This window comes from Vidua chalybeata, chromosome 5, assembly GCF_026979565.1.
Source record: "Vidua chalybeata isolate OUT-0048 chromosome 5, bVidCha1 merged haplotype, whole genome shotgun sequence".
Classification (NCBI taxonomy): Eukaryota; Metazoa; Chordata; class Aves; order Passeriformes; family Viduidae; genus Vidua; species Vidua chalybeata.
Window position 1 is genome coordinate 16,031,704 of NC_071534.1, and position 25,327 is coordinate 16,057,030.

Below are 25,327 nucleotides of genomic sequence, written 5' to 3' on the forward strand. Positions count from 1 at the left end.
TGCGGGTCGGAAGTGAGCCGAGCTCCGGCCGCCCCCGCCCCGCCGCCGAGGCTGCCGCCGTCACTATGGAGTAGCCGCGGCAGGACGGAGTCTGAGCGAGAGACGGAGCCGGCGTGACAGGCGGCCCGCCGGGCCCACAGGGCGACGGGCAGCCGGGCGCTGCGCCGGCAGCTTCCCGCGGGCTCAGGTGAGAGGCCGCGGCCAGGGTCGACAGTGGCTGCCCGTGGCCTGGTGGCGCTGCGCGGGGCGGGCAGGGCCGGCCGGCTCCGCGGGCGCCGTGGTTTCGGGTCCCGGGTGCCCGGCGCTGAGGGCTGGAGGGGAAGGGCCGCCCCGGAGGCTCGATGGCCGCGCGGGCAGGGCCGGGAGGGGACCGCTGAGCTGCCCGAGCCGGCGGATCGCGGTCACCTGTCGCCTGTGGCCGCGGCCGCCGCCCGCCCCTCGGCGCGCTGCTCCCGGCTGCCCCGCGGAGCAGGGAGCGCAGGCAGCGGCCCTGCAGAGCGGTGCGAGTCCGCTCTCGCTGTAAATAACAGTAAATACTTCGTCCGGAAGGACTGGCCCGCAGGAGGCTGACCGGGGTTTGTGCGGCGCACGGCCTGGGTTTCACCTGTCACCAGGCGACAGACAGAACCCTGCTCATGGATCTCGTTCCGTGAGGTTTTGGTAGGGATTCAGCTGAAGCTCAGTAGCGAAATGGTGCGTGAAAGTTAAGAAGGTGACGTGCGGCGAGGGCAGCCTTGCACAGTGCTTCATTGCATTTGACCGTCTCGATGTTTTTGTAACAAATGCAAAAGACTGGTTGTGCTTTAAAAATGCTGGAGTTTTGTCCTTTTGTTGGCTGTGACTCAGTTGTTCCAGCACTTACCTCTGTGGATTGATGCGTGCTTGGGGCAGGTGGATAGGATGCGGTTGGATGGCGTGAAGTAGCTGTGCACCAGCCCGCTGGTCTTGGTTCCAAAGGGGGATCCCAGCTTGTTATAGTTCAGAATAGTGGTAGTGTATGTTGTACTGCTGTAAAGTGTGCACCCACAGCCATACATCAGGTGAAGCTACCAATTAGTTTGAGGATAAATTGCTGGATTTGCATTATGTTTTTTTTTATAAGTGAAAATTGAAAAATTGTGTACAGTCTTTGCTTTGGATTTCAACAAGCCTGTATTTCAACATTTTGAATGTTTTGCCTCCTTTCTGAATGCAATGTTGGTGTTGCTTACTACCTTGCTAAGTAATTGTTCTCATCATGCTGCTGTATAATTGTTGATGTACATCAGCATAAAAACCATTACTGATTGTGAGGGGCATTCATGACAAAACATATTGAACATTCAGAATTTTTTAGGATTAGTTCCAGGTTTCACAGACTCAGAATCAGTAGCATTAATATTACTCATGAAATTCAAACAGGAAGAGTTCTTAAACATTTATTGCATGTCCTATGTTGCTTGTCCAGACACTGTTATATTTCAGATTTTGCATTTGTCTCATTTATTGCTTTTTAACTTCAAATGCAAATTTCATTGTGGTTGACTGACTTTTTTGCTACTTGGAAATACTAGACCAGTCTTAACTGAACAAGCAGGTTTTCCTACAGTTAAGAGCTAGACTTGTGTATTTCAGATGTGGTTAATTTGTTATGATTTGTGGTATTAGAGGTACTATCCAAAACAGATATTTTTGGTGGGGCATGGATTTTCTAGGTACATTGTTCCTGTTGATATATATAGATTTTTTACTGAGGTTGGTGATAGCAATTGTTTTTATGAAGCAAAATATACTATTTTAGCTTACATTCAAATGTTGAGAAGAGGATTTCTACAAATTTTCAGTTAGGTGGATGTAAACTTTAAACCCCATCTGCTTATTGAGAAATAAGTTTCTTGGTACTGCTTGCTCAGAAGCTAAATTAAACAATAGTTTGCCTACTGTCAAGCTGGAGGGGAACAGGTTGGACAGGGTCTACTAGGCTTGAATTTTAAATTCTAGCACTTCAGATACTGGAATGCTGTTGACATTCTCACCTAGTGGCTTTTACAGGCTACTCACTGCAGTAAGTCTGTCACCCACAGCAGAGGACACTTCTGATTTAATGAATACTACACCATTTTCCCACCATCTCTGTAGAGAAGCTTCCTTTCAAATTTACACAAAGGAATTTGAACATGCATGCACATGCATTTTCTTCATAATATTTCTGCAGTTAATTTTCAAAGTGTTTTATTATTTTTGAGAGTCCTAACAAGATGGTGTTGCATTGGTACTAGAGAAGATTTGATGGCTGGGAGTGAGCAAAACAATGGAAAAAGCATGAGATCTAAACCCAAGTAAATTAGATTTGGGATTATCTTAAACTCATTAGGATTGATTTTATAGTCTTTTAGCATATAGAGTTTGCCCACAGAATATCTGCTGAATAAAATCGCTGAGAGATGGAAATGCCTATAGCATCTTCTTAGAGTAATCCATGATCCTTGTTTGTACTTATTTATCAGGTTAATGAAAAGTTTCTTTATACAGGAATATTAGCCAGTGATTTCATAGGAGTTTGGTGTAGGGCTGCACAGTAAGGACTTGCATGTACCTTTCCAGATCATGAATCATAAAGTAAAATTAATTTCTTGTAATAATATATCTTTTTTTATCTAGCAGAATAGGCAAGTCAGATTTAGTAAGAAAATATAGAAAACTCTGAAAGGCTGCACTACAGGGGAAGATGAAGTAAATTGGAAGCTGCCACAGTCTTTTAGCTCTAAAACTTGAAAGGTGGTAAGAGAAAAGCTTCCTTGCACGATTTTGGTAAAGCATAAAAAGATGGTTTCTTTTTTCCTTCCTCTTCACTTAATACTTAAGTTCATTAACAGCTGGATTGTGCAAATGGTAATGTCAGCAGTCTGATTGGGCAAAATATTGAATTTTGAGCTTGTATTTTGAAAAGCATTGTGTAGCAAAGAATATTTCTGGTTTTTACTTGCTGTCTGTATAATACACATCCATTATTTTGCTGGCCTGGGAATCTTAAGCAATCCTTTGCTTCAGACAAATGAGTAATTCTGTGAACACTGGAATTAAGGGAGTCGGTTTTCCTTCAGATATGTTTCTCTTTTTGATGGATACTAGTACACAGGCTGTGAACCTTTCCTGTTGAGGGACAGTATATAAATCCTTTGCATTATTTGATTACAGTTTTCAAGAAATGGTTTAATTGAGAGGACTGTGAAACCTTTGTTTTCTTGTCTTTATAAGATAAGCCATTGGTGCAAATTGAAACCATGGAGTCCATGCTGAACAAGCTGAAGAGCACTGTCACAAAGGTGACAGCTGATGTCACCAGTGCAGTCATGGGAAATCCCGTCACCAGGGAATTTGATGTCGGGCGACATATTGCCAGTGGAGGTAATGGTCTTGCTTGGAAGATATTTAATGGAACTAAAAAATCAACAAAGCAGGTGAGTTATCAAGTAAAGACCTGTGTTTATAAACATTAGATGACAGATTGATTGGTAGCAGTTGGTAAGTGGCAGTTAAAGTCAGACTGGACAGACTCATGGTAAGGGTAGTGAAACGACACTAAGAACTTAACACTATTTAAGTACGTTGTTCTCGGCTATGTAAGTGATACTTGTTTTAAGCCGGTTTCTTGGAGAAAGAAGTGGTTCTGCATTAATAGCATAAAATTTGGAACCAAGATCAAGAATTCATCTGAGTTAAAAGTGATCTGACAAGAAGGAAGAAGTTCTCTTTACCATAGATTGGTTCCCCAGTTTGTTCAATTTGTTGCAGCTTGCAGCTTTTTTTTTTTTTTTTTGTAACAATTCTGGCTTTTTACAGTTTAAAATAACCACGAAGTATGTCATCATTAAGTTACGAGATACTGTAACAGGAAGGCATGGGATAGAGGAGGAGGTTGTGAAGGAAGTTAGTTATGCTTTCCATGTGCTGCTATCAGATCAGTATTGTTCCTTTTTAGTTTCCTTAAAGTATTAGGGTTTAGAGCACCAATACTCAAACTTTTGACTTACTTGAAGTCACATGTATAAATGAATATGGGACTGTGACTTCAGAAGAAGGTTTGCCAAAAGCAGAGTTTAAGAATTGTTATTGCAGAAAATAATTTTGTTACACTGGAGAAATGTGAAAAGTCTTTTCAAATTTGGGAAGAAAATACAATTTTTCAAGTGTAAATAGAAGTGTTAATAAGTTACAGTCTTGAGGTAAATGTAATACTAAGTGATGTGAAGTCATTTAGACAATGCATCAGCTTGCTGCACATGTACCAGGAAGAAATGGACACAAAGGAATCTCTTTGGAAAATGTTTATACCATCTGTTAGATCATAGGCAAATAAACATTATTAAATAGATACATATAATACACAGAATAAATAATCTGCAAAGAATGTGTGATCTGATTCTGTGTTACAGAGTCTGAATAATGTTTAATCAGGTACTTTTGCCATGTTTTCGTGCATTTTTATAGCTGTTGCAGAGCTCTGTGCATCTTTTATTTACTGAATTTACGCAGCATACCAGTTGATTGGGGCTTTTTTTTTTGGTCTTACTCAGCTATACACAGTGATAACATTGGAAACATGGTAATTTTGATAGGTTTTATACAATCTATGTTCCTAGTAAGCATTTGACCTGTAGCAGGTATATCCTTAAGGTCTGGAGAGTTGTTCTTTCACTGTATAGTTGACAGAGTATATGTAACTAAGTTCCTGTCAAGCACATTTTTCAAGCCTTCAATGGGTATTCTGACCAACAGTTTTACAGAGTTTTAGTTCAGGTGCTCCATGTGGTTCTGCAGGATATCTAAACCCTGACTAACATCTGTGCAGTTGTATGCCATCATAAGTAATTGAAAACACAGCAGCAGTTGTACTGGATGGAATTTTAGATGGCTGGTCATTTGACATGCAGTTACCATTCATTATTAGTATTACCAGTTAGGTAACATCATGTCAACATTCACTTTGTCATTGCAAAACAAATTGTGCAGCGATACAGCTTATGATGTGTTGTACTGCAATATATATTCTTTAACATTAGTTTTTATTTCTCTCCCATGTACCTTCTGAATGTTCTTTGGGCTGGCTGCATTTGCCAGGTGATAGCAGTCACTTTTGTGAAGTTGCACATATTTGCTGTATTACAAGTGTGTAACCTGAAGCTATAAGGTTTTTTTGCAATGTGTATTGTAATCAGATGAGCAGGATGTAAGGGCTTAATTACCCCTGTTGTTGTCACTTTACCACAACACAAGTAATAGTTTAGTTGTTTTATCTGGCTACAATGACTTAAATTTGGAGGTTTTAACATTACAGCAGTAGATCCCATCAGAAATCTTTGTTTTCAGGATTATGGTTGTTCCTATTTTGAATGAGTGGGCAGTTACAAATATTCAATCTCTGGTGACAGTAGATATCTATAACTTTATTCTTCTTATCCAAGTTCTGCCTGGTTCATGCCTTGCTGCTTTTCCAGGATTTCTGACTGTTTATCTGTTATTAATTTTTTAATGTACCTTTTTTTTTCTTGCATACTGTTTAGGTGACTTAGTAACAACCTAACAGAATGTGAGGAAATTACTTACCTGTGCATATGTTTGTCTGGTGCTATTTCATAGCTGATCTGCTGTTGTTTGTTTGAAAGATTTATGAGTCACTCTGGTTATATATAGATGTATAATTTCACAGTATGTCTTTCAGCTCATCTTAGATTTATTAACTTAGACTTTATGCACTTATACTTTTTTTTGGCACAATATGGCACTTGTCCTTCTGCTTAGAAAGTGCAATCATAAATAGATAGGCTAAGGTCACAAAGCACTTGTCAGCTGAGTTGTAAAGCTAGCAGAATTCAGAAGGTAAGTCCCAACAACAAGACTACAGACAGTCAAGAGGGAGCTAATGGCCTTGAGTTGTCTGGTTAAGGATCTGAAGCACAAATTGTGTTCTCTTCTGCCAGGTGCAGGGAATTACGAGTCTAAACAAACCATGCAGGATTGTGGCAAACATCAATAGCACTTACTTAGACCCACCACAAAATATTCAAACCACAGCTGATTTAAATACTCACTTTCTGGTTCTTTTCACTTGTCATCAAACAGAATTTTTTCAGAAGTGCAGCCTTAGTTTGAAATTTTGTTATTGGTCATGTACTGCTCAGTGTATGCCTTCCATCCCCTGTCGTTGCTCTTCTCTGCCTTGTGTTAATGTTTGATCCATCACGCCTAAAAGCTGGAGCAAGGAGCCAATATGGATAGAGGCGGGAAATAGACAGGAAAAGTGTACTTAGCTGAGTCAGTTACAAGTATTCACCTGCTGAGGGCTTAATGAAAATAGCTAAAAAACAATTTTTTGTGTATTGGGCTGAATTTCATATTTTGGATAGCCTATTTATAAAAGTTTATAGGGTTTTATTTAATTAATAATGAAGCTGTTCCTGTGAGATTTTAATTAGAGTAACAGTTATACAATGTGCAGCAAAAGAGCATCGAGTTCCTCTTGGGGACTGCTAACTGTATTTTCATATTGTTTTCTACTGCTTTCTAACCTTTATTATTATTCATAATGCTGTTGAAGCAGCATATAAAAGTCTGTTTCATGATGAAAGTTTTTAATTTCTTTTTTCCATCAGTTGATACATTTCGCATTAACGACTTCCCAGATGGAGAGGTCATCTAATTTTTTATTTTACATCGACCTCTGTAATTTCAAATTTTCATACAAATTTCTTAATTATCTCCTGCTCCAGTTGCAGAAGTTGGAGAGGATTTCTCTGTTTTTAACATTTTTGTGACTTCTTTTTACACATCTTTAAGCATTACAAAATTCTTAATGTTTTATCACATGAATGGTCTGATCAGATTAATAGACTGTGACTGTTTTGTAAGTTTGAACTGGTTTGGAGCAGAACACTGAGACAGGACCTGGTTTAATAAAGCAACACTTTAGCAACACTTAATACTCAGAATATTTTAACTGTTCATAGTTTATATAAATGCTTTCATCTACTTAAAATCAAGCTGATTTCTGACTGTGGATCTGCTGCTTTGTCACTATTTAGGTAGGGGTTATAGTTTACGCTTTACTATTTATACAATAAAGGAGCATTAGTACCTTAATTCAAAATGTCTATTTAAGGGTTTATTTACAGTAAGCTCTCCCATGACTGGGACTAAGTAAGAAAAAGTCAGTTTCTTTGTTTGGTTATTGTATTGGTGGGATTGTACTGTTGATCAACAAGCATTTGTATATAATTGTGTATAGACTTAGGTTTTGGCTGTGTTACATGCTGAGTGAATTCTGTCGCTTATTTTCAGGAAGTGGCTGTTTTTGTCTTTGATAAGAAGCTAATAGACAAGTACCAAAAATTTGAAAAAGATCAGATTATTGATTCCTTAAAACGAGGTGTTCAACAGCTAACTAGGCTTCGACACCCTAGACTACTTACTGTTCAACATCCATTAGAAGAGTCCAGGTAAGCTGTAGTAAAGTAGAGAACAGTTACTTTTAATCATTGTTTTGGTAGTGGATGTAAACTGTCTGGAACATTCAATACATACATGTGATGAGATTCAGGTTTAGTGTATTTATTCATATGACATGGTATTCATCCTACCCTTATATTCTCCCCCAACCCCCCCCTCCACCACAGAATGCAGTTCAGGTGTGAATCAAATTAATAATCTGTTGCTTGATTTTAGTCCAGTTGCAGCTGTAAGGCTACACATGACCATTACAGCATGAAAATTTGGTGCTTTAATTAATTTTGCTTTTAAAGAACTCTCTTAAAATAGCTTTACTTATTCATACATTTTGTTCCATGTATGAGGTGTATTTCGTACATATGAGATTAGGGATTTTTGATACATTGTATGTGTTGTAATAAATATGTGTTGAAAAGGCCCTCAAGTGCAGATCCAGGGAGACAAAATTCAGCATGTTCTTCTAGTGCTTACTTGATTTATAAAAGATTGGTCGCTAGGAACAATAACTGGTTAGTCTTACAGATTTATTGTTCAGCTGTAGGGATAACAGCGCACTAAAATCTAACAAAGAAAATGGATGTTTCATGTTAAAATGGGAAGCTGATCCTGATACTACCAAAGAAGATTGGGGAAGTTTTAGGGTTTTTTTCCCCAAAGAGGAAGGGGGTTGGACTAGATATTTCCAGAGGTGCTTTCTAACTCCAGTCATTCTGTGATCCTAAGCTGTAGCCTGATAAAGATTCATTATATAATGTCCTTCCTTTCTGTGTTGACTTTTTCCAAATGGTTTCTAGGAGCTGAGAATACTGTAGGAATGCTTCTTCATCTTTGCAATGCCTGCTTTGAGACAGGTTTATTAGATTAAATTGCACTTGCATATTCATATCTATCTAAACACATTTCACATTAACAGGGGTTCAAAGCTGTCATTGCACCTATGATCTAGTATGTCCCTTACAATGGCCTAAAGAAAATCAATTAAGTAGTTGAAGTCAGCTCTCAGTACGATACAACAGTAAATAAACTATTATGTGCTAAATGGCCTTAGGGTCATCTCAAATTATGGTGAGTGCAAGTGAATCCCAGAGTATACCTCAGGCTTCTTCCTAAAATTGTCACGGTTTTCCAGTTGACTCAGCAACTTTTCCCCTGAACTTTGCCCTTCAGAAGAAAACATCAAGATTCATACCTTTAAGAAAGCTTTGGTGATGTTCTTGTGAAGCATTTAAGCCTTTTGAGTAAAAGTAACAGTATAGTTACATCAGAGTTCTTGTTTGTGAGTTTTTAGTAATGCCTTACACTTTGCTTCTGCTGTTTTTGTTTCTGTACTCAGCACACCCAACTGCTGATAGAAACACCAGAAGCACAAAACCTGTACAGTTGCATGCTGTGCCAGAAACAGATGTAACAGATTTTTGGAGAAGATAAATAAAATGAAGGTTTATGTAGAATATATATGTGTGTAACCTTGTGCAAGCATGCTGTAAGATTGCTTTAGGATTTCAGATATTTCCAGAGTGATTTTTCTTGAAGAAATCTCTCATGGGCCTCTAGCTAGACTGTACCTGATCTTTTTTTTTTTCTTCCTTTTTTCTTCTTTTGTGTTTCCCCAAAGTAAGGGACAGTTGTAATGAACTGCTTGCAGGTCACCTATTATATTCCTCTTTATGATGCAAATAGATACTTATGCACCTGGAGGGCTGAAGTAGATATGGAAAGAAAGGCCATATATTTCTAACCCTAGTGTGTAGATAGTTTTTCCACTATTAATCAAATGTTTTTACTACAAATTATTGGTATCCAACATAGTTATATTTAATATAAATGTATGTAATACATATAATGATGTAAAACTGCTTAACATGCATTTATATGAGTAACTCCTTATTTATACTAAATATTTAATATGAGTATATTTATTTACAAATGGTCTTGTATTCCATTAACAGCACTGGAAAGCATTTTTAATTTACATTTAGCTTGTTATTGAAGAAAAGGATAAAAAAACCCAAATTGTGGGTTAATTCATAATATCATTCCTACCCTTTAAAAATAGTAGTACTGTGAATTGTCCCTTATAATTTACTAGACATTGCATTTTTTACATTGTTTCCCTGTAGAAAGCATATGTAATTTTAGCTGTCACTTTTTATTTTGAAAATGTTTTTATCTTATTACTCTGAATTTCATGTTGATATTATTCAGGAAACTGTTAAGGCAGCTGCCCGGTATGGCAGACATCACCTTTTGCAATGTTCTGCTATTTAATTAGATTTACTGCATCCCTCCAATACTGTGCTTGGGGCCTTTTTTTAATTACCTCCTAAAGTAAAAAATAAACAGCCATCATTTATTCCCTCAAAACAGCAGTAATCAGAGAGTTTGTTATGAAAACCACGGAATAACTGTTCCCTAGGTATTTTCATCTGTGCCTTAACCTTAACTAAATGGATGAGCTCTGTGGTAAAGTTGAAGTCAGACTGAAAAGAAAGTACTTTGTCTTTCTATGTTCTCATTTTGACTTGTGTTTATAACAGAAACAAGTTTTATTACCCTAGTTATATTAATAGAAATATCAAAGGTATGTCATTATCAGAATGGGAGGGAGGAAACCAAGCAAAAGAATTCTGTCAGGTTGGCTGACACTTAGCATTCAATGTATTTTACTTTTCAGCTGTTTTACTTCTAGAGAGGCAGTAGATAAAACTAAAGTCTGGATGGGTAGTAAGAGGTTTGCATGTTTCAGTGGCGTTATTTTACTTTAAAGGTCAAGCTTGTTAATTATTGAAATAATAAAACAATACATGGTAGTTTCATGCTGAGATGTGTCTTCTGATGTTTTTATGGAGTGATCAAAAAGTTAGATTCTGTCTTCTTGCCTATTACTTTATATTCAAAAATGTATCTTTGTTACTGTTACTTGTTTTCTGTGTTCATACTGATGCAGTATTTAGTGTTCTCATGAATTAATGATCCTTAAAGCAGGTATGTGTGCTACCATCCATGTAGTGCTTTCTCAAAAAAAGCCCTTTAAAACAATTAAGGAGTGAATTGCAATGGCTGTGCAGGGCCTCCACTGCTGTGCAGAGCAGTATGAAGAATGTGGATGTAAAGAAATACTCTGTCTGTGTCGCATGAAGTTTGTGGAATTGAGACATATATTGGTTTCAGGACCAATTTTTAAATTTGAAATTTGGACAGTGTTACGACCAGTCCTTACGTATGGAAGTTTGCTTCTTCTGTGCTTTTCAAACACAATTGACACAAAAATGCATAAGCAAGACCATTAATTTTTCATGAAGAAAAAAAATCAATAAAGTAATTTAGAGAACAGTAACTTCACATGCAAACTGCAGTTCATATAACAAGTGTATTTGTGTTTGCAGATCTTCTCTATCAGTTGTCAAAGTAAAAGAATATTCAGGTGCTCCCTTATATTAATTTAGTTTCTGATCGTTGTCTGACCTCATTAATACTGCTTCAGTCAGGGACATGATGGTTTTAGGCATAGGTAGAAGTCTGATTTTACAAGTTTTAATAGGAGTAAGAATTATTTTATCACTTTGTCCTGGATCAGGACAAGGAAAGCATTGGTTTTAAAAAAAAATTATGAAACATTGTGTGAACCATTAGCGATTTATGTGAATGTTAGAGAATAAAATATCCTAATTCTAGTATTTTTTTAAACTTCAGACATTTATGTGTTTCTCTTTAGTATAATATTAAAAGAATTCAAAACCTGAAATACAACATGGCTTTTGGTAGCACCAGGTACTTTGGCAATATATATGGTGTTTGTATGGTTCTTTATTTGCAGTCAAGAGATATATTACATTTATGTACAAGAAATTTTTAATGCATTTCCTATACAGGGATTGCTTGGCATTTTGTACAGAACCAGTCTGTGCAAGTTTAGCTAATGTTCTTGGCAGCTGGGACAACCTACCTTCTCCTTTACCATCAGACATTAAAGAATACAAACTTTATGACGTGGAGACCAAATATGGTTTGCTTCAGGTATGGTACGGGTTGTTTTTTTTTCTGTTTTAGTATTAATGATTTTTTTTAATGAAGTCAGTACACTGCCAAAGTTTTGTCTGCCTATAGTAAATCAAACCAATAGTGAGGTGAGAGATAATAGTGCCCTGATCACTCTAAGTGTAAAAGAGGATAAACACTAGGAGCTCTAAGCTGCTACTCTTTTTTTGACTGTTCTGACATGTAAAATAGAAACTTCAGTTAATTTTTATTTTCCTTGTAAATGTCTATGCTACTGTCTCTTCCATATGTGAATCTTTATGTTCTGTGGAGTACCATTAGCTCCCAGGTTTTGTTTGGTGAATATGTTGACTAGCTTCATAAAGCATTATGTTCTTCTGAGATAGTGTGGCCTGACAGGAGAGGGGAATGCACCACCACACTTAGACTTGTGATAGTTAATTAACATTAGTAATCTCACCCATTGATTACCCATCTGTTTAATTTCCTTCATGCATGATTTTTAAGGCATAGGCTAAAATATGAAATTTTTTTTCTTAGTTAGGAATTTCACCATGACCATAAACCCAGAATTTTTGTAAATGTCTCGTAGGATGTTTGGGGAAATATTTAACCTGAAATAATGATCTTTTATGAACAGGTTTCTGAAGGTTTGTCATTTTTGCATAGCAGTGTCAAAATGGTCCATGGAAATATTACTCCTGAAAATATAATCTTGAATAAGAGTGGAGCATGGAAAATTATGGGCTTTGATTTTTGTATCCAATCAACAAATCCATCCGAACAGGAGGTAATAATCTTTATGTTTATCATCATTCAGTTTCAAATTCAAGTCTTTGCCTGAAACCAGTTTCATGAATTTGCATTCCAGTATATAAACATTTATGTAATACTCACCTCTGTATTTCGTTGGCCAGAAGTTAGAACATATGGCACAGGTCTGGATTGAAGTGCTGCATTTGATTGTCTCAGACAAAGAGCCTGAGTGGGCTCAGTGGGGTCACAGTAGACTAGTGATGGTTCCAAACAGAGGCTGGAGCCTGTGCCACTTTTGCTCCCCTTCATGTTGGATGACTTGCAAGCCTTACTTAGTGTGTTCCACTTATTCAGTGCCTAGCTGCTACCTTTGAAACTGAATTCCATCATAGCTCATGTTTCCCCATTACAGCAGTGCTTTGATTTTAAATTACACTTCCCAGCTCTAATATTCAGTTAAAATTGCATCAGCGAATCACTCTAAGCTACAGACAGAGATTCTTAACAGTTTTGCCTTACTGTGTTGCTGTTTGATTCATAATTGAATTTGAGTGGCTTAATTATTTTTCGCTGCTTGAGTTTCTTTTTGAAAATGGTCTTTAAAAATCCTTGATAAATGTACTTTGCTTCACTTCTCTTGTAGCCAAAGTTCCCTTGTAAGGAATGGGATCCAAACTTGCCATCCTTGTGTCTTCCAAATCCTGAGTATCTGGCACCAGAATATATACTCTCTGTGAGCTGTGAGGCAGCCAGTGATATGTACTCTCTAGGAGCTGTTATGTATGCAGTGTTTAATAAAGGGAAACCAATTTTTGAAGTCAACAAACAAGATATTTATAAAAGCTTTAGTAGACAGCTGGACCAGGTATTTGTTCTTTTTATGGTTATTGTTTGTTGATTTTCTTACTTGAAAAGTTACTACTGTAAAATAGATTTAAATATTGAGAACACTATCAGTGCTCCAATATAAACTATCTGACAATGTCATCTTACCCTGCATATTGTTTTTACAAGAAGAAAAAGAATTGTAGCAAAATATGAGCAATAAAAATATGTTTAGATGAGGTTACATGTACCAGCTTTATAAAGTAAAAATTGCATTTTTCAGCTGATTTCTCTGTTAACCTGTTGAATGCTGGTCTTGTGAAATAATGCTTACCTGTTGGGGTGAACAGTATGAAACACCTGGAAGGGAATTACCGATTTAGGACCATTGAAGAGGGCTGGGTTTAAAGTGATTTGATCGCTTGACATGGCAGTTGGTATCCACTTGGCTATCACAATTTCACCACTATTATTTGTGGACTGTGAATATTAACAGAGGACAGTGTCTCAGCTAATTGGATCAGCTGACATAATGTCTGTTCATGTGCAGGTTTCCTTGGCTGTAACTTCTTTGGGTGCCCATTGCCACACAGTATGTACTGTGTTTTAATGTGTGCAGACAACACCTCAGATAATGACATTTTCCTGTTTAAAATATCCTGTTTGTGTTCTCTGATAACCTGAACTACAGTGGGAAGTTGGAAAAACAGGGGTGGGACCTAAAAGAGGTAGAGACTTGGGAAACAGAGAAGACTGTGAGCAAGGGAGGGGTATCAAATGTATGGGTAGAGAAACCATCAAGAGAACAAAGTATAGACCTGCTGTATATTGGAAATAGTTACATGCAGGGTTTTCTGACTTCATGGTGTTCATGCTTGAAATACTTCCACAGCTGAGCCGTTTAAGCTCCAGTACTCTTGAGAACATACCTGAGGAGGTGCGTGAGCATGTAAAGCTACTCCTAAACGTAGCTCCAGCAGTCAGACCAGACGCAGATCAAATGACTAAGGTCAGTCCATGGAAAATACAGTATCCATAGGAAAGAGAGAAATTAGTGTTTGGTTTGTAGAGCTATTTTGAAGTGCTTTCTGTTAATAATTTTATTTAATGCTAAATATTTTTTAACCATTTAGATGTAATGCTAGTTGATACCAAAAGTTATCCTTGTGCTGACATTCATTTATATGGAAAAAGTGGGTGCTGAGACAGAATTTAGAAAAATTACTCAGTTATTCAAAAATTATTCAATGCAACACTGTTTTATTCCTTTCCATGCAATTGAAAGATTTTTGTGCTATGGTTTTATACATTTCAGTCTTTAAAATTAGATTGGAAGGATTTGAAAGTGAGGAAATGATAAAGGGCAGTAAATGTAAGGATTAACTTTTGGCCTATGATTTTTGGTGTATTCTTAAGTATGCAAAATAATAAATTATATTCAGAAATTGTTTGCCCTAACAAAGCAAAACTTAATTTCAAGTAGGATATAGTGTAAGTTTTAATTCGGCAAAACTGTTGCTCCCTTTTCCTATCTGAAAGCAGCATTGTTCTTCCCTTGTCTTATGCCCCATTTTCTCTAATCTGATAGCCTTTCAGATTCCTGCATATAGTTTTGTTTTGCTAAAGGATTTTATTCTTTTGCTGTGGTGTAAAAAGATGGTATGCAGAGACAGGAATCAGTGTTTTAACTGTTGAAAGAAACAGTGGGTGAAGAAGGGAGAGGGAGCAGGTGATGGTTTTGTCCACCTATATGCTGAAAGATGGGAGTGAGGGAATTGGCAGATATTTCTCAGGTATCAACTCAATTGTCTGAAGGACTACAACAAGTAAATCTGTGAGAGGTTGTATTAAGCAGTATGGTTTTATAAAGATGTTGAGTCTCTTTTACCTGTTATCTGCACACTGAATCATAGGGTAGAGATATCAGAGCTTCCAGGGTTTTCTGGAGTTTCCAGGGGTGGGGGCCAGATGTGGATGACCTAATAGGTAATCCTGTGTTGTAGTATAATACAACATAATTATTCCTAGAAGAATATTTATTCCAAGTTCTTATTTTTCATTGCATTTTTTTTGGTAAGCCACTTACTGTATATGAAATAATGAAATAATGTTTTAACTTAGATACACATAACATGCATGAGTTTTTGAAAAATTCTAGGAAAATTCTGTCTTAATAATCAACCTGTATCTGAATATTTTACTACTTGGTAAGTAAAAATCTAATTTTCTAATTGTTAGTTGCAGACATGTCATTGTAAAGGCTTACTGTTGTGCACTGAAAGGGTAGATAGATGATTATATTTTGGAATTATTGTAGCAGTGTCAGTGTTGTCCCCCTCCAGATCACAACCTTTTCATCTTATTTTTAGATACCATTCTTCGATGATGTAGGAGCAATGACGCTTCAGTATTTTGATTCATTATTTCAAAGGGATAACCTGCAGAAATCACAGTTTTTTAAAGGACTACCAAAAGTTTTGCCAAAACTACCTAAGGTATGTCTGAACGATGTCTTGCAATAACAAGTTGGAAAATATAGGAACATCTGTTAGCATTTTGACTTGTGGAATGCTGGACTTTCTGCAGCATTTTACCATAACAGACTGCTGTGACACTGTCAGAATAGAGTAGAAGGAAATAAAGGGAGATTAGAACATATTTATTCTGGAAGTATTCCTCAGCAATCAGTAATACTTCAAATGGAAAATGGCAAATAAGCCAAATAAGGAACCATCATTTGCGTGTCCTGTTGTAGTTTATGCCAGTTTGAAAGGGAGTTGTCTTCTCTCCACTTACAAGGCTTTCCCTGTGTTTCCAGAAGCCATCATAGCTCTTTGAAGCCAATTTGCCACCTTTTCTTCCTGTAAGATTGCTTCAAGTTTTTTCATAGCAAGGCAGTACTTTAATGTTGAATGATGCAAAGTTTCCTTCTGTCAGTAGACTAAGTGCTTTCTTGTGCTGGCAGTGCTCAGAAATCTCAAAGGCAAATGCCTGTCATTACATATTTCTCCTGTGTAGTGTTAAGCAATATGTCTAGACTGCCTCCCTTTCCTTTTGTGGTATACCTTAATTTATATAAGCTGTAATGCATGTGTGATAGAAAAGTAGTATTAGTTTAATAATAGAATAACTCAGCTTCTCAACCAGTGCTTTAAATTTCTGTATTTTTATTTCTGTTTTGCACTACACAGTGCAACATTTAGGCTCCATAGTTAATACTCTGTTCTTTTCAATTTAGCAATATTTTTGTTTGATCAGAAATGGTTGCTGCTTTGAATTCTGAAATAAGTGGCATGTATTTCACCTAACTTTAGACAGCCAGTGATTGACCAAATCATATTTAGGGCATTCTTTTTGGTTTTTTTCTGTCTTGAAAATATATTTTATGAGGGAAGTGACTGTGGCCTTGAACCATATATTTCTGTTTATTGACTTCAAAGTCATTTAAGGATGTCTAATGCTGCAGTAGACATCCACAGTTTTCAGAATCCTATTTAGGGAATGTATGTGGAATTTTGCAGGAAGGTATAGTAGGATTGTGTTTGTTTGTTCAGTGAATGATGGGGTACAGAAACAAAAAATTACTAATTCAGAGGGTTTATAGGGTATTTTTAAGGATCTTGTTAGGGTATTTCTAAAGCATATGGAGTATGGTTTTCATAACTCGCGTGTGGCTCAAAGTCCTATTTTCTGTACAGTTAATTGCTTTTTGTTGATCTTCACAGTTGTTAGTTTTGACTGCAAACGGAGAAAATTAAGCAGAGTAGCACAGTGTAAATTAACTATAGTGTACTGTGCAAATAAGAGATCAAAACTGAAAATTATGTGTCTACTTTTTTGTAAATATCAGGCTAATACAAAAGCTGCTGAACTGGCACAATGGTAACTTACTGCAGTGCAGTACATGATTCATACTTGGGATTTTTTTTTTTCTTTCAGCGTGTTATAATTCAGCGAATTTTGCCTTGCTTGACTTCTGAATTTGTGAATCCGGATATGGTACCCTTTGTCTTGCCTAATGTTCTCTTAATTGCTGAGGAGTGCACCAAAGAAGAATATATCAAGCTCATTCTACCTGATCTTGGTCCTGTTTTTAAGCAGCAAGAACCAATCCAGGTATGTTAATATTATTCATATTACAATTTTTATCTTTGGTTTTGTTTTCCCTGAAAAAACTAATTGTTCTATTTCCCTTTTCCAGCCTCACACACATTGCCCAGTCTGCTCTGTAGTTGTCTAGGCAGTCAGTCTTGATTCATTCAAAATAGATTTTCCAGGAAATTCTCAAAGCTTCTACCTCTGCTTGTTTGGATGGGTTCTGAGGGTATATTGCATTTATAGGTGAGATGAGATTTGCAAAAAAGGTTTAATTTACCACTTGGTTTTGGTTGATTGTAGAAGATATATTTGTAAGCATTTTAACATATATCTGGGCAATCTGAGCAGGGTTGTACAGTACAATGTTTGCATATATTCTACCAGTAGATGAACCTGGGGTTTTTTGCTTGAATCCAGTTTGCTGACACTGGGATCATGGGGTGGAAAAATTGTAGCTTTGACACTCTCTAAGTGCTATTTATTCATGTTAAGAGTAGTATTTATTTGAGGATTATGCAAAAATTCTTGGGGTTAGTGTGGATTAATGTGTGCTGTACATTAACATCCTAGCTTACTCTGACATAATTTCCCAGACAAACCCTTAATTTGTATCTACAGGATTCTGTAAACAGCATAGGATGTGCTGTAAATTAGTTTTCTAATTCACTACACAGAAGTGTTCCCTGACAAGTACTGGGCTCTGCATTAATGAATGAAGCATTATTACTTAGAGTGCAATTGCTGTTAATTGCTTATTAAGTGGTGTGTGTGCACTTGTGACTGTACCTTCTTAATTTTTACCTAAATAGATAAAAAGTATCAAATAGGATCCTAGAAGCTTAAACCTAGAAACTGTAATTCCACAATATTACATGGTTAGGGTTGTTAGAGAAGAACAGGTGTTAAGAGAGCATGTAAGTCTTAAAAACTCAAGTTTAGGACAAAGACTGTGTATTGAAGAAAACCATAAAATGTAGCTTTAAAACTGGTCTTGTCTATTTCACCCTGATTGTCTCAAATATGGGGATATTACATCAGAATCAATGTTCATGGAATGAATGAATGGTTTTGTGTGTGTGCAATTTGGGAAATTACAAATTTCCAGTAAGAAAACACATATTAGCTGCACTATAAAAATATATTTTTCTTCTCTGTAAAGAGAAGGGGGAATAAATAAAAGGGGGAAATCTGTAATGGGATTTTGGTACATTTCTGTTTCTACACTTCAATGCTGCTGTTTATTTGACATAGAAGCACTGATCGCCATGTATTTTTAGACAAAAATTTAAGTCTTCCTATAAAATACTTGGCTTTTTGTTTTAAATGTGATACTTTTAAACATAATTTATCCATCTACTTTAACCTATTTTCTGAAAGGAGTTCTGTTATCAATGGATGCTCACTGTCCCCTCTAGCACCTGTCTGAGCTGTGATATGAATCTCATGAGTTACATAGTGTTCTGTATTTGAGCCTGAGCTGACTGAGTGATTTAGAATAGTGTTTAACCTTTAGATGGCTAATCTTAAGCAAGATGGATCTCACTATGCGTATGTGCTATTCTAGTGGGTTTTTTAAAGTTAATGTGATGTTTTGTTTGGGATCTTTTTAATTTTATGATACACAATTTCCATCTTAAATAGAATAAAGGCTTTTTTTGTCCATCTAATAGCTATAATATTGTTTTTAATTATGTCCCTATTTTGATTTTAGACACATGGAATGCAGCTTGTATATGTGGAGTTGTGATCAAGTGCTTTGAGGACAGAATTTGAGTTACAGTTTTTTGGAAGTTTAGCTTTTGTAACAGTGATGCATGTATAAAAATTTTCTGTGGGTGTATATTAACAAAAGACCATAAAGAGAATGAAGAGCTATTTATAAGTTCTTGTTAGTAGAAACAAAAACTCCTTACTGAGTTATTCATTATGATTTGTTATTTCAGAAAAATTAGTCTAGAACATGCATATTTTGTTTGATTTGTATTTGCTGCTCTTAAATGCAATAACATGTCAAAGTGTTTTTTGTCTTCCATGCCTTCAGGCAAGCAACATGGTAAGTGATCACATTTACTGAGTTATAAGAAAACTTATGAAGTTTTTTGATATGATACAACACACTTTAAATTGTAAATATATCCTTAGCAGTTAAAACTTTTGGCTTCTGAATTGTCTTTCTTTGAATAGATACTGTTAATCTTCCTGCAAAAAATGGACTTGCTGCTAACCAAAACTCCACCAGATGAAATAAAGAACAGCGTTCTACCGATGGTTTATAGAGCCTTGGAAGCACCTTCAATTCAGATCCAGGTATAGTAGTTGCAGCCTTTATTTAAAACTTTCTTTTTCCTCTTTCAGCTGACAATGCCAACTTTTTGTACACTCATGTGTTTGTTTACTTGAAAAGATAAAACTGTATAATATGCCTGAATGTTGAAAGAGATGAATGCTTTATTAAAGAACATTTGTTTCTGGTAAAGTAAAATTTAGTTCCCTTGTTTTCCAGGAAGGTAACCACTTGACTGTTCTAATGCTCTTATCTTAGATTCCTACTAGCCACCATAGCAGAAAGTGGGATATGCATTTATATTTCACTGCCTGTGCAGCAGAAACCATGCAGGCATGCATGCTTGTACCTGTCTGTGAGAGGTGGCTTATTCTGAGCTCCTGCTGCTGAGAACATCTGTGCTGACAGTTGCCTCATGAGACCTGATGTGCTGTAAAATCATATTAATGTACATTCTGGTGACATTTTATATATCCATGGGTTTTTTTTTTTTTTTTCTTCTTAGGCTTTCTCTACCTTTCTAAGGTTCTTCTGGGGATTTTTTTAATCATTAAACTGCAATTCCAGTTACCCAAAAACATTCAGGAGCCAGAGATAAAGAAACAAAATATTTCTCAAAGATGGTTTTGGATAATCAGATGTGACTTCTGCCTTTGCAAAGCCTTTGTAATATTAGGGACAAAGGTTTTTGTTTCTAAGTACCTGTCATGAGTTTCTTTCTGCATCAGTACTTTGGTTCCTGAGGTCTTTACTTACAGCATATACTTAGTATTACTGTCTCTTTTTTTTTTTTTTTTTTGAGATTGGGCTGAAATTGTGTGTTTATTTTTTCTCTGTTGCTAAAGTATAGTTAATCTTGACATGATATTTTATCATTCAGTCTATCATTGTGCTGCAGTATTATTCATAGTACTCATTGAAATTTTCTTGATTTATGTAGGAGATTGATTGATGTAGTAAAAGCTGGGTTTTCTATAAAGGAGCCTTGTGAAAATGCAAGATATTCTTGCTGTTTAAATATTACTAATTTCTGAATGCTCTTTTTTCTAAAATCTGTTTTTGAAAGTTCTGTATACATACCATGATACTTTATTATTCTAGCTATTTTTAAGTGAGTCTGATATATTAAGGGCAGCTTAGTTGAACTTATTTCCTTAAATATTTCCTTAAGAGGAAAGCTTAAGAAGACATTTCAAACTAACTGATATTGAGTTATATTAGTACTAATTTTATAATAAAATATGCATGTTTCTTTTTAAACTTATGTGGATTTTTTTTTTAGGAGCTTTGCCTAAACATAATTCCCACGTTTGCCAATTTAATAGATTACCCATCAATGAAAAATTCATTAATTCCAAGAATTAAAAATGCATGTTTGCAAACTTCTTCCCTTGCTGTGAGTATCATAGTAACATTCTCCAATGTTCAGAAAATGTTGTAACCTTTAATTACTTTGGGTTTACAGTGTTGTGTCTTTAAGGAAAAGCCGATCATTGTGTTCTGATTTCTTACTGAATTTTTTAAAAAAATTTCTTAAAAGTGCAAAAGCACCATTTCTTTGCTCTAACAATTTTAAAAGTTGTTAACAACTTACCGTGTTAGTAATACTGTGAAAATTACTGAAGTGAGTTCCACTGTGATATACATTGGCAATGTTTGCTATGCAGAAGGCTAAGTTTTTGTGAGCATAAAACCAAGCGTTTTTCTTTCATGATACAAAAGCATTTTTTAACTTGTCTTAAATTTTTCAGTACAAAGATTTTCTTACGAGTTTTGTAAATTTGTTCTGTTTTTCTTTTTCTACAAATAAAGAGCTTGTTTAATTCTTATCATACTTCACAGGTCCGGGTAAATTCACTAGTGTGTTTGGGCAAGATTTTGGAGTACTTGGATAAATGGTTTGTGCTTGATGATATTTTACCTTTTCTACAACAAATTCCATCAAAGGAACCTGCGGTGCTCATGGGAATTTTAGGTAACTAATACTTCCAACTCTCTCTTTTGTTCTTTGATACTGTAAATCCAAGAGCTTTCTGTGTTACCATTGAACATGTTTACATAGTTTTTAATAGTTATTTTAGGGATACACTTTCTAGTTCTTGAGTATGTCCCTGTTCAGTTACCTTATGTATGACATTTGAGCACTAGTACATATATTTTCAATCCTCAGGGCCTGGTACAGTTCTGAGTACTCACTGCAGTTCTTGGGCTGTGACACTTGCATGGACTGGGTGCTCCACAGAGTCAGAGAGGCTTTGCTTCAGAGGAATATATGAATTGTTATCTTTCAGATGCTGGACCTTTTGAGTTGTTACTGTTGCCTTCTTTTGCCACTCTTGCACAGCAGATGCTATAAATGATGTTGTAAAAAATCTCCTGTTCTTTACTGCAGGTTTTGTTAGACTCATTTTGTTGGCTATTTAGGCACACAGTTGTGCCTGTGGGCAGAAATGGAACACAGTCTGGGTGAGGTCTCCCAAAATGACTAACAAAATCTCATGGCTTGGTACTTCTGGAAGGGGAAACTCACTCCCACTTAAGCTTTCCTACTGCCACTTGGTGCTTGCCTATTGTAGGATGTGTGATTTTAGCAAATTGAATGGGCTTAAGGAGTTTAGATGACCAGAGTCACTGCCAAGGAGCAGCTGTGACTCCTTGGCCAAGTCTGGGAGAGAGTGACTATTTCTCTTCCTGACACCAAAGTGGTGTAGACCAGTTATAACAGCTCAGCTGCACTGCCAGTAACCCTCATTAAACACTGTACTAATATGTGATGGCAGCATTATTTTTATTTGCTCAAAAGCAGCAAGAAGGCATCTTATCTGTACTGATCTGAAACGGCCTGTTTCCCTTAACCCTTGCAGCTTTGACTTTTATTTGCTATCTAAGAATAAGGGACTCTGTTTTTTTGCTTCAGTTGTGTTAATTCTGAATTCTACTCGGATACAGTGAGTAAGTGAATCCTAGTTTGGAAATGATGGACTGAAACCAGTTTTATGTACTCAGGCTCTCCTTTCTTCCAGAATCACAGTGCCATCCTTCACCATCTTTGTCTTGGTGACAGCTCTGTTTTACTACTATAGAAAGTGAGGAAAGCTGCTGTGTCTTTTATGCTAATATGTTCAGTGTTTCCCACCAGAACCTGGACTATTTAAGCAGAGGACTCCTCCTGTCAGAAACAGAACAGAATGTTTGGGCTTAACACTGGATCTCTCATGCCTGCCAGGATTCTTTTTTCAGTGATTTTAAAACAGATAAAGATTATGCATGAGTTCTGATATTGTGTGTAACAGTCCAGACCTTCTAGCTAACAGTGTTTGTAAAAACAAATCAGAGAGCAGGATGAATGTTAATCCTAGCTACTTGTAGTGTGCCAGGAGAGGACGCATCCTCAGTTGATGCAGCTTGATTCCTCAAGTGGCAGTGTGTCAGTTTGTGGCAAATCACTTGCACATCATCTATTCAAAGAGGCATATTCTCAGATAATTGGCCAGAACAATACATTCCCTAATATCAGGTTTCATAGCTGCAAAGTATGAATTTGGACATCTTGTTCTGAATTGTAGCAAAGCCTCTTGCTGTTTGTTGTGGATCAGTACATAGCCTTTAAGATTCTCTTGGTCACGCTTGTCCCTGGTTGCAGATAAACACAGCGGTTACTCAGATGATCAATATATGTGAGTGTGCTACTTTGAGTTTGTTCACATTGTTTACCAAACTTAACAATTTCTCCTATTTTGATCTTCTGTGTTAGGTATTTACAAATGTACATTTACTCACAAGAAGCTGGGAATTACCAAAGAACAGCTTGCAGGAAAAGTATTGCCCCATCTGATTCCCCTTAGTATTGAGAACAATCTTAATCTCAATCAGGTAGGAACGTGACTGTTTTGCATGCTTTGACAGCTATCAGAGAATAAATTTAAACTGTTGTAATAAAAAAAAATTCATACATTACTGCATGTCTGTGTCTATTGTGAAAATAAGCAATACAAAAACTCTTCCCAATTTTACTGTAGTTCTGTGTTTGAAGCTTGTTTTTTTTAGTGTATTTAACTGATCTAGTGTAAAACTTCAAAATTAATACTGTCACCTTCCAAATACCCTGCAAAAGCAGTTAGCTACTAACATAGTAAGTATTAAAATAAAATGCTGTGTTGCTATGAAATATTGGGAAAGGGAATAATAGGTTGGTTTGTTTGTTTGAAAATTAATCTGGTAATACTCATATGTGGAGGTTTTGTCTGCATTGGCTCATTTCAATTTTTTTTAGTAGCATGTATTTTTCCCTGGTTCAGGATGCACTCTGGTTGTAATTTGCTATCTAATGCACGGTAATGAAGGTGGAGTATAAATTATTTAAAAGTCTACACTTTGTCTTACATTGTGTATTGTAGGTTTTTGAGGTATTACTGCTAAGTTACACCTATCTGAATTCCATCACTGCAAAATCCAAATTTCTTATGTATTTCTTTTCCAGTTCAATTCTTTTATTTGTGTTATAAGAGATATGCTCAATAGATTGGAAGCAGAGCATAAAACAAAACTTGAGCAACTTCATGTCATGCAAGAGCAACAGAAGTAAGTGTAATGTTTGTGTTGGAGAAGTAGTAATTTTTTGGCAAATGTTAGAGAAATCTAGCCATAGCAATAAATAAGTCAGGTAATTCTAAGTTCAGTAGTTGAGAATTATCTCAAATAAGCATGGTTGTCAGAAGATCCACTTCTATGTGCTAAGCTGCTTTCCTGTAGTTGCTGAGAAATAAACCACAGAGAAACATAAACATTGCAGCCTTTTAGAAGGCTGTGATATTTTGAAGTGTTTGGAGCTATTTTATGGAGCCTGATATGAGGCGAGATTTCTGACACAAAATAATTTGGGATATCTGAAGTCTGGGTCACCTTCCTCAAAGGGCGAAATGAAGACCATGGGAAATTATTAGGAGATGTTTACTGTTTCTCAGAGGAACATTTGCCAGTCTCCTGAAGGCATTATATAGAAGTAGTTGCTCTCAATGCAATTGTTTGGTGTTATTTAAATGCAGAAGAATGATCTACATTGTTAAATTAGTGTTGTGGATGTGATTGCAAAGTTGTCTTGTTGTAATATTCTCTGCGCTATGTAGATCCTTGGACATAGCCAACCAAATGAGTGGGGCAGAAGAGGCAAGATCTAGTGGTACAGGCAATCAGGTAAGTAACAATATGTAAGTTACACATTAAACATTGAAATTTAAAATCACATACTCAATATTTACATAGGCTTAAATTACAGTATTTCAAATAATGAAGATTTTTTTTCCTTTGAACTTAAACAGCTTGACAAGGTATTCAATAACGGAACTGACCTTCTAACTAGTGGATCTGATAGTAAAGAGAATGAGATGTCATCAATACAGAGAAAGGTATGCTTTATTTTGTAATTCTTTTTTCTCTGTCTAATACAAGGCTGATAGGGTTGCAGAAAAAGAATGTGTAAATAGGTACCATATTTAAAGCTTTAGTAGAAAAAATAACTACTTTTATATATAGCACACCACATTATGTAGTCACTTGAAAAGCATTCAGATCGTATCCTTCAATTTCCATGTAAGCCTTTCCTTGAAAATATCTTTGTACGACGTAGGCAGCAATTATAGGATTATAAATTTGTGGTCATTTTCTTTCTCCTTAATTATAGATTTAAATGAAACTGAAACTTCATCACTGGATATAGGTAGGAAAAGCAAAATAGGGATCCTTATGATAAAATGACAAAGAGAAATGAAGATAAATTGTAGAATTTTAAGTAGTAGCAGAGACTAACTTTTACTGTACCTTTCAAAGTTAAGTGAAAACAGTCAGTATGTGGTTAAATACAAGAAGCGAAGGAAAAACATA

At 36.2% G+C, this 25,327-nt stretch overlaps 1 protein-coding gene across 1 annotated transcript in view; it reads left to right on the top strand.

The window, feature by feature from the left end:
- Positions 1-90: 90 nt before the first annotated feature.
- The window catches only part of SCYL2 (SCY1 like pseudokinase 2), a 32,514-nt gene continuing 7,277 nt past the window's right edge, over positions 91-25,327 (top strand). Inside the window, exons 1-16 of the mRNA XM_053943858.1 lie at positions 91-187; positions 3,238-3,440; positions 7,318-7,475; positions 11,358-11,502; positions 12,125-12,274; positions 12,884-13,105; positions 13,958-14,074; positions 15,435-15,560; positions 17,005-17,181; positions 19,348-19,470; positions 20,730-20,843; positions 21,290-21,422; positions 23,202-23,320; positions 23,928-24,028; positions 24,574-24,640; positions 24,766-24,852. Of these exons, the coding sequence (XP_053799833.1) occupies positions 3,264-3,440; positions 7,318-7,475; positions 11,358-11,502; positions 12,125-12,274; positions 12,884-13,105; positions 13,958-14,074; positions 15,435-15,560; positions 17,005-17,181; positions 19,348-19,470; positions 20,730-20,843; positions 21,290-21,422; positions 23,202-23,320; positions 23,928-24,028; positions 24,574-24,640; positions 24,766-24,852 (2,016 nt within the window). The 5' untranslated portion in view covers positions 91-187; positions 3,238-3,263. The remainder of the gene's footprint in view (positions 188-3,237; positions 3,441-7,317; positions 7,476-11,357; positions 11,503-12,124; positions 12,275-12,883; positions 13,106-13,957; positions 14,075-15,434; positions 15,561-17,004; positions 17,182-19,347; positions 19,471-20,729; positions 20,844-21,289; positions 21,423-23,201; positions 23,321-23,927; positions 24,029-24,573; positions 24,641-24,765; positions 24,853-25,327) is intronic.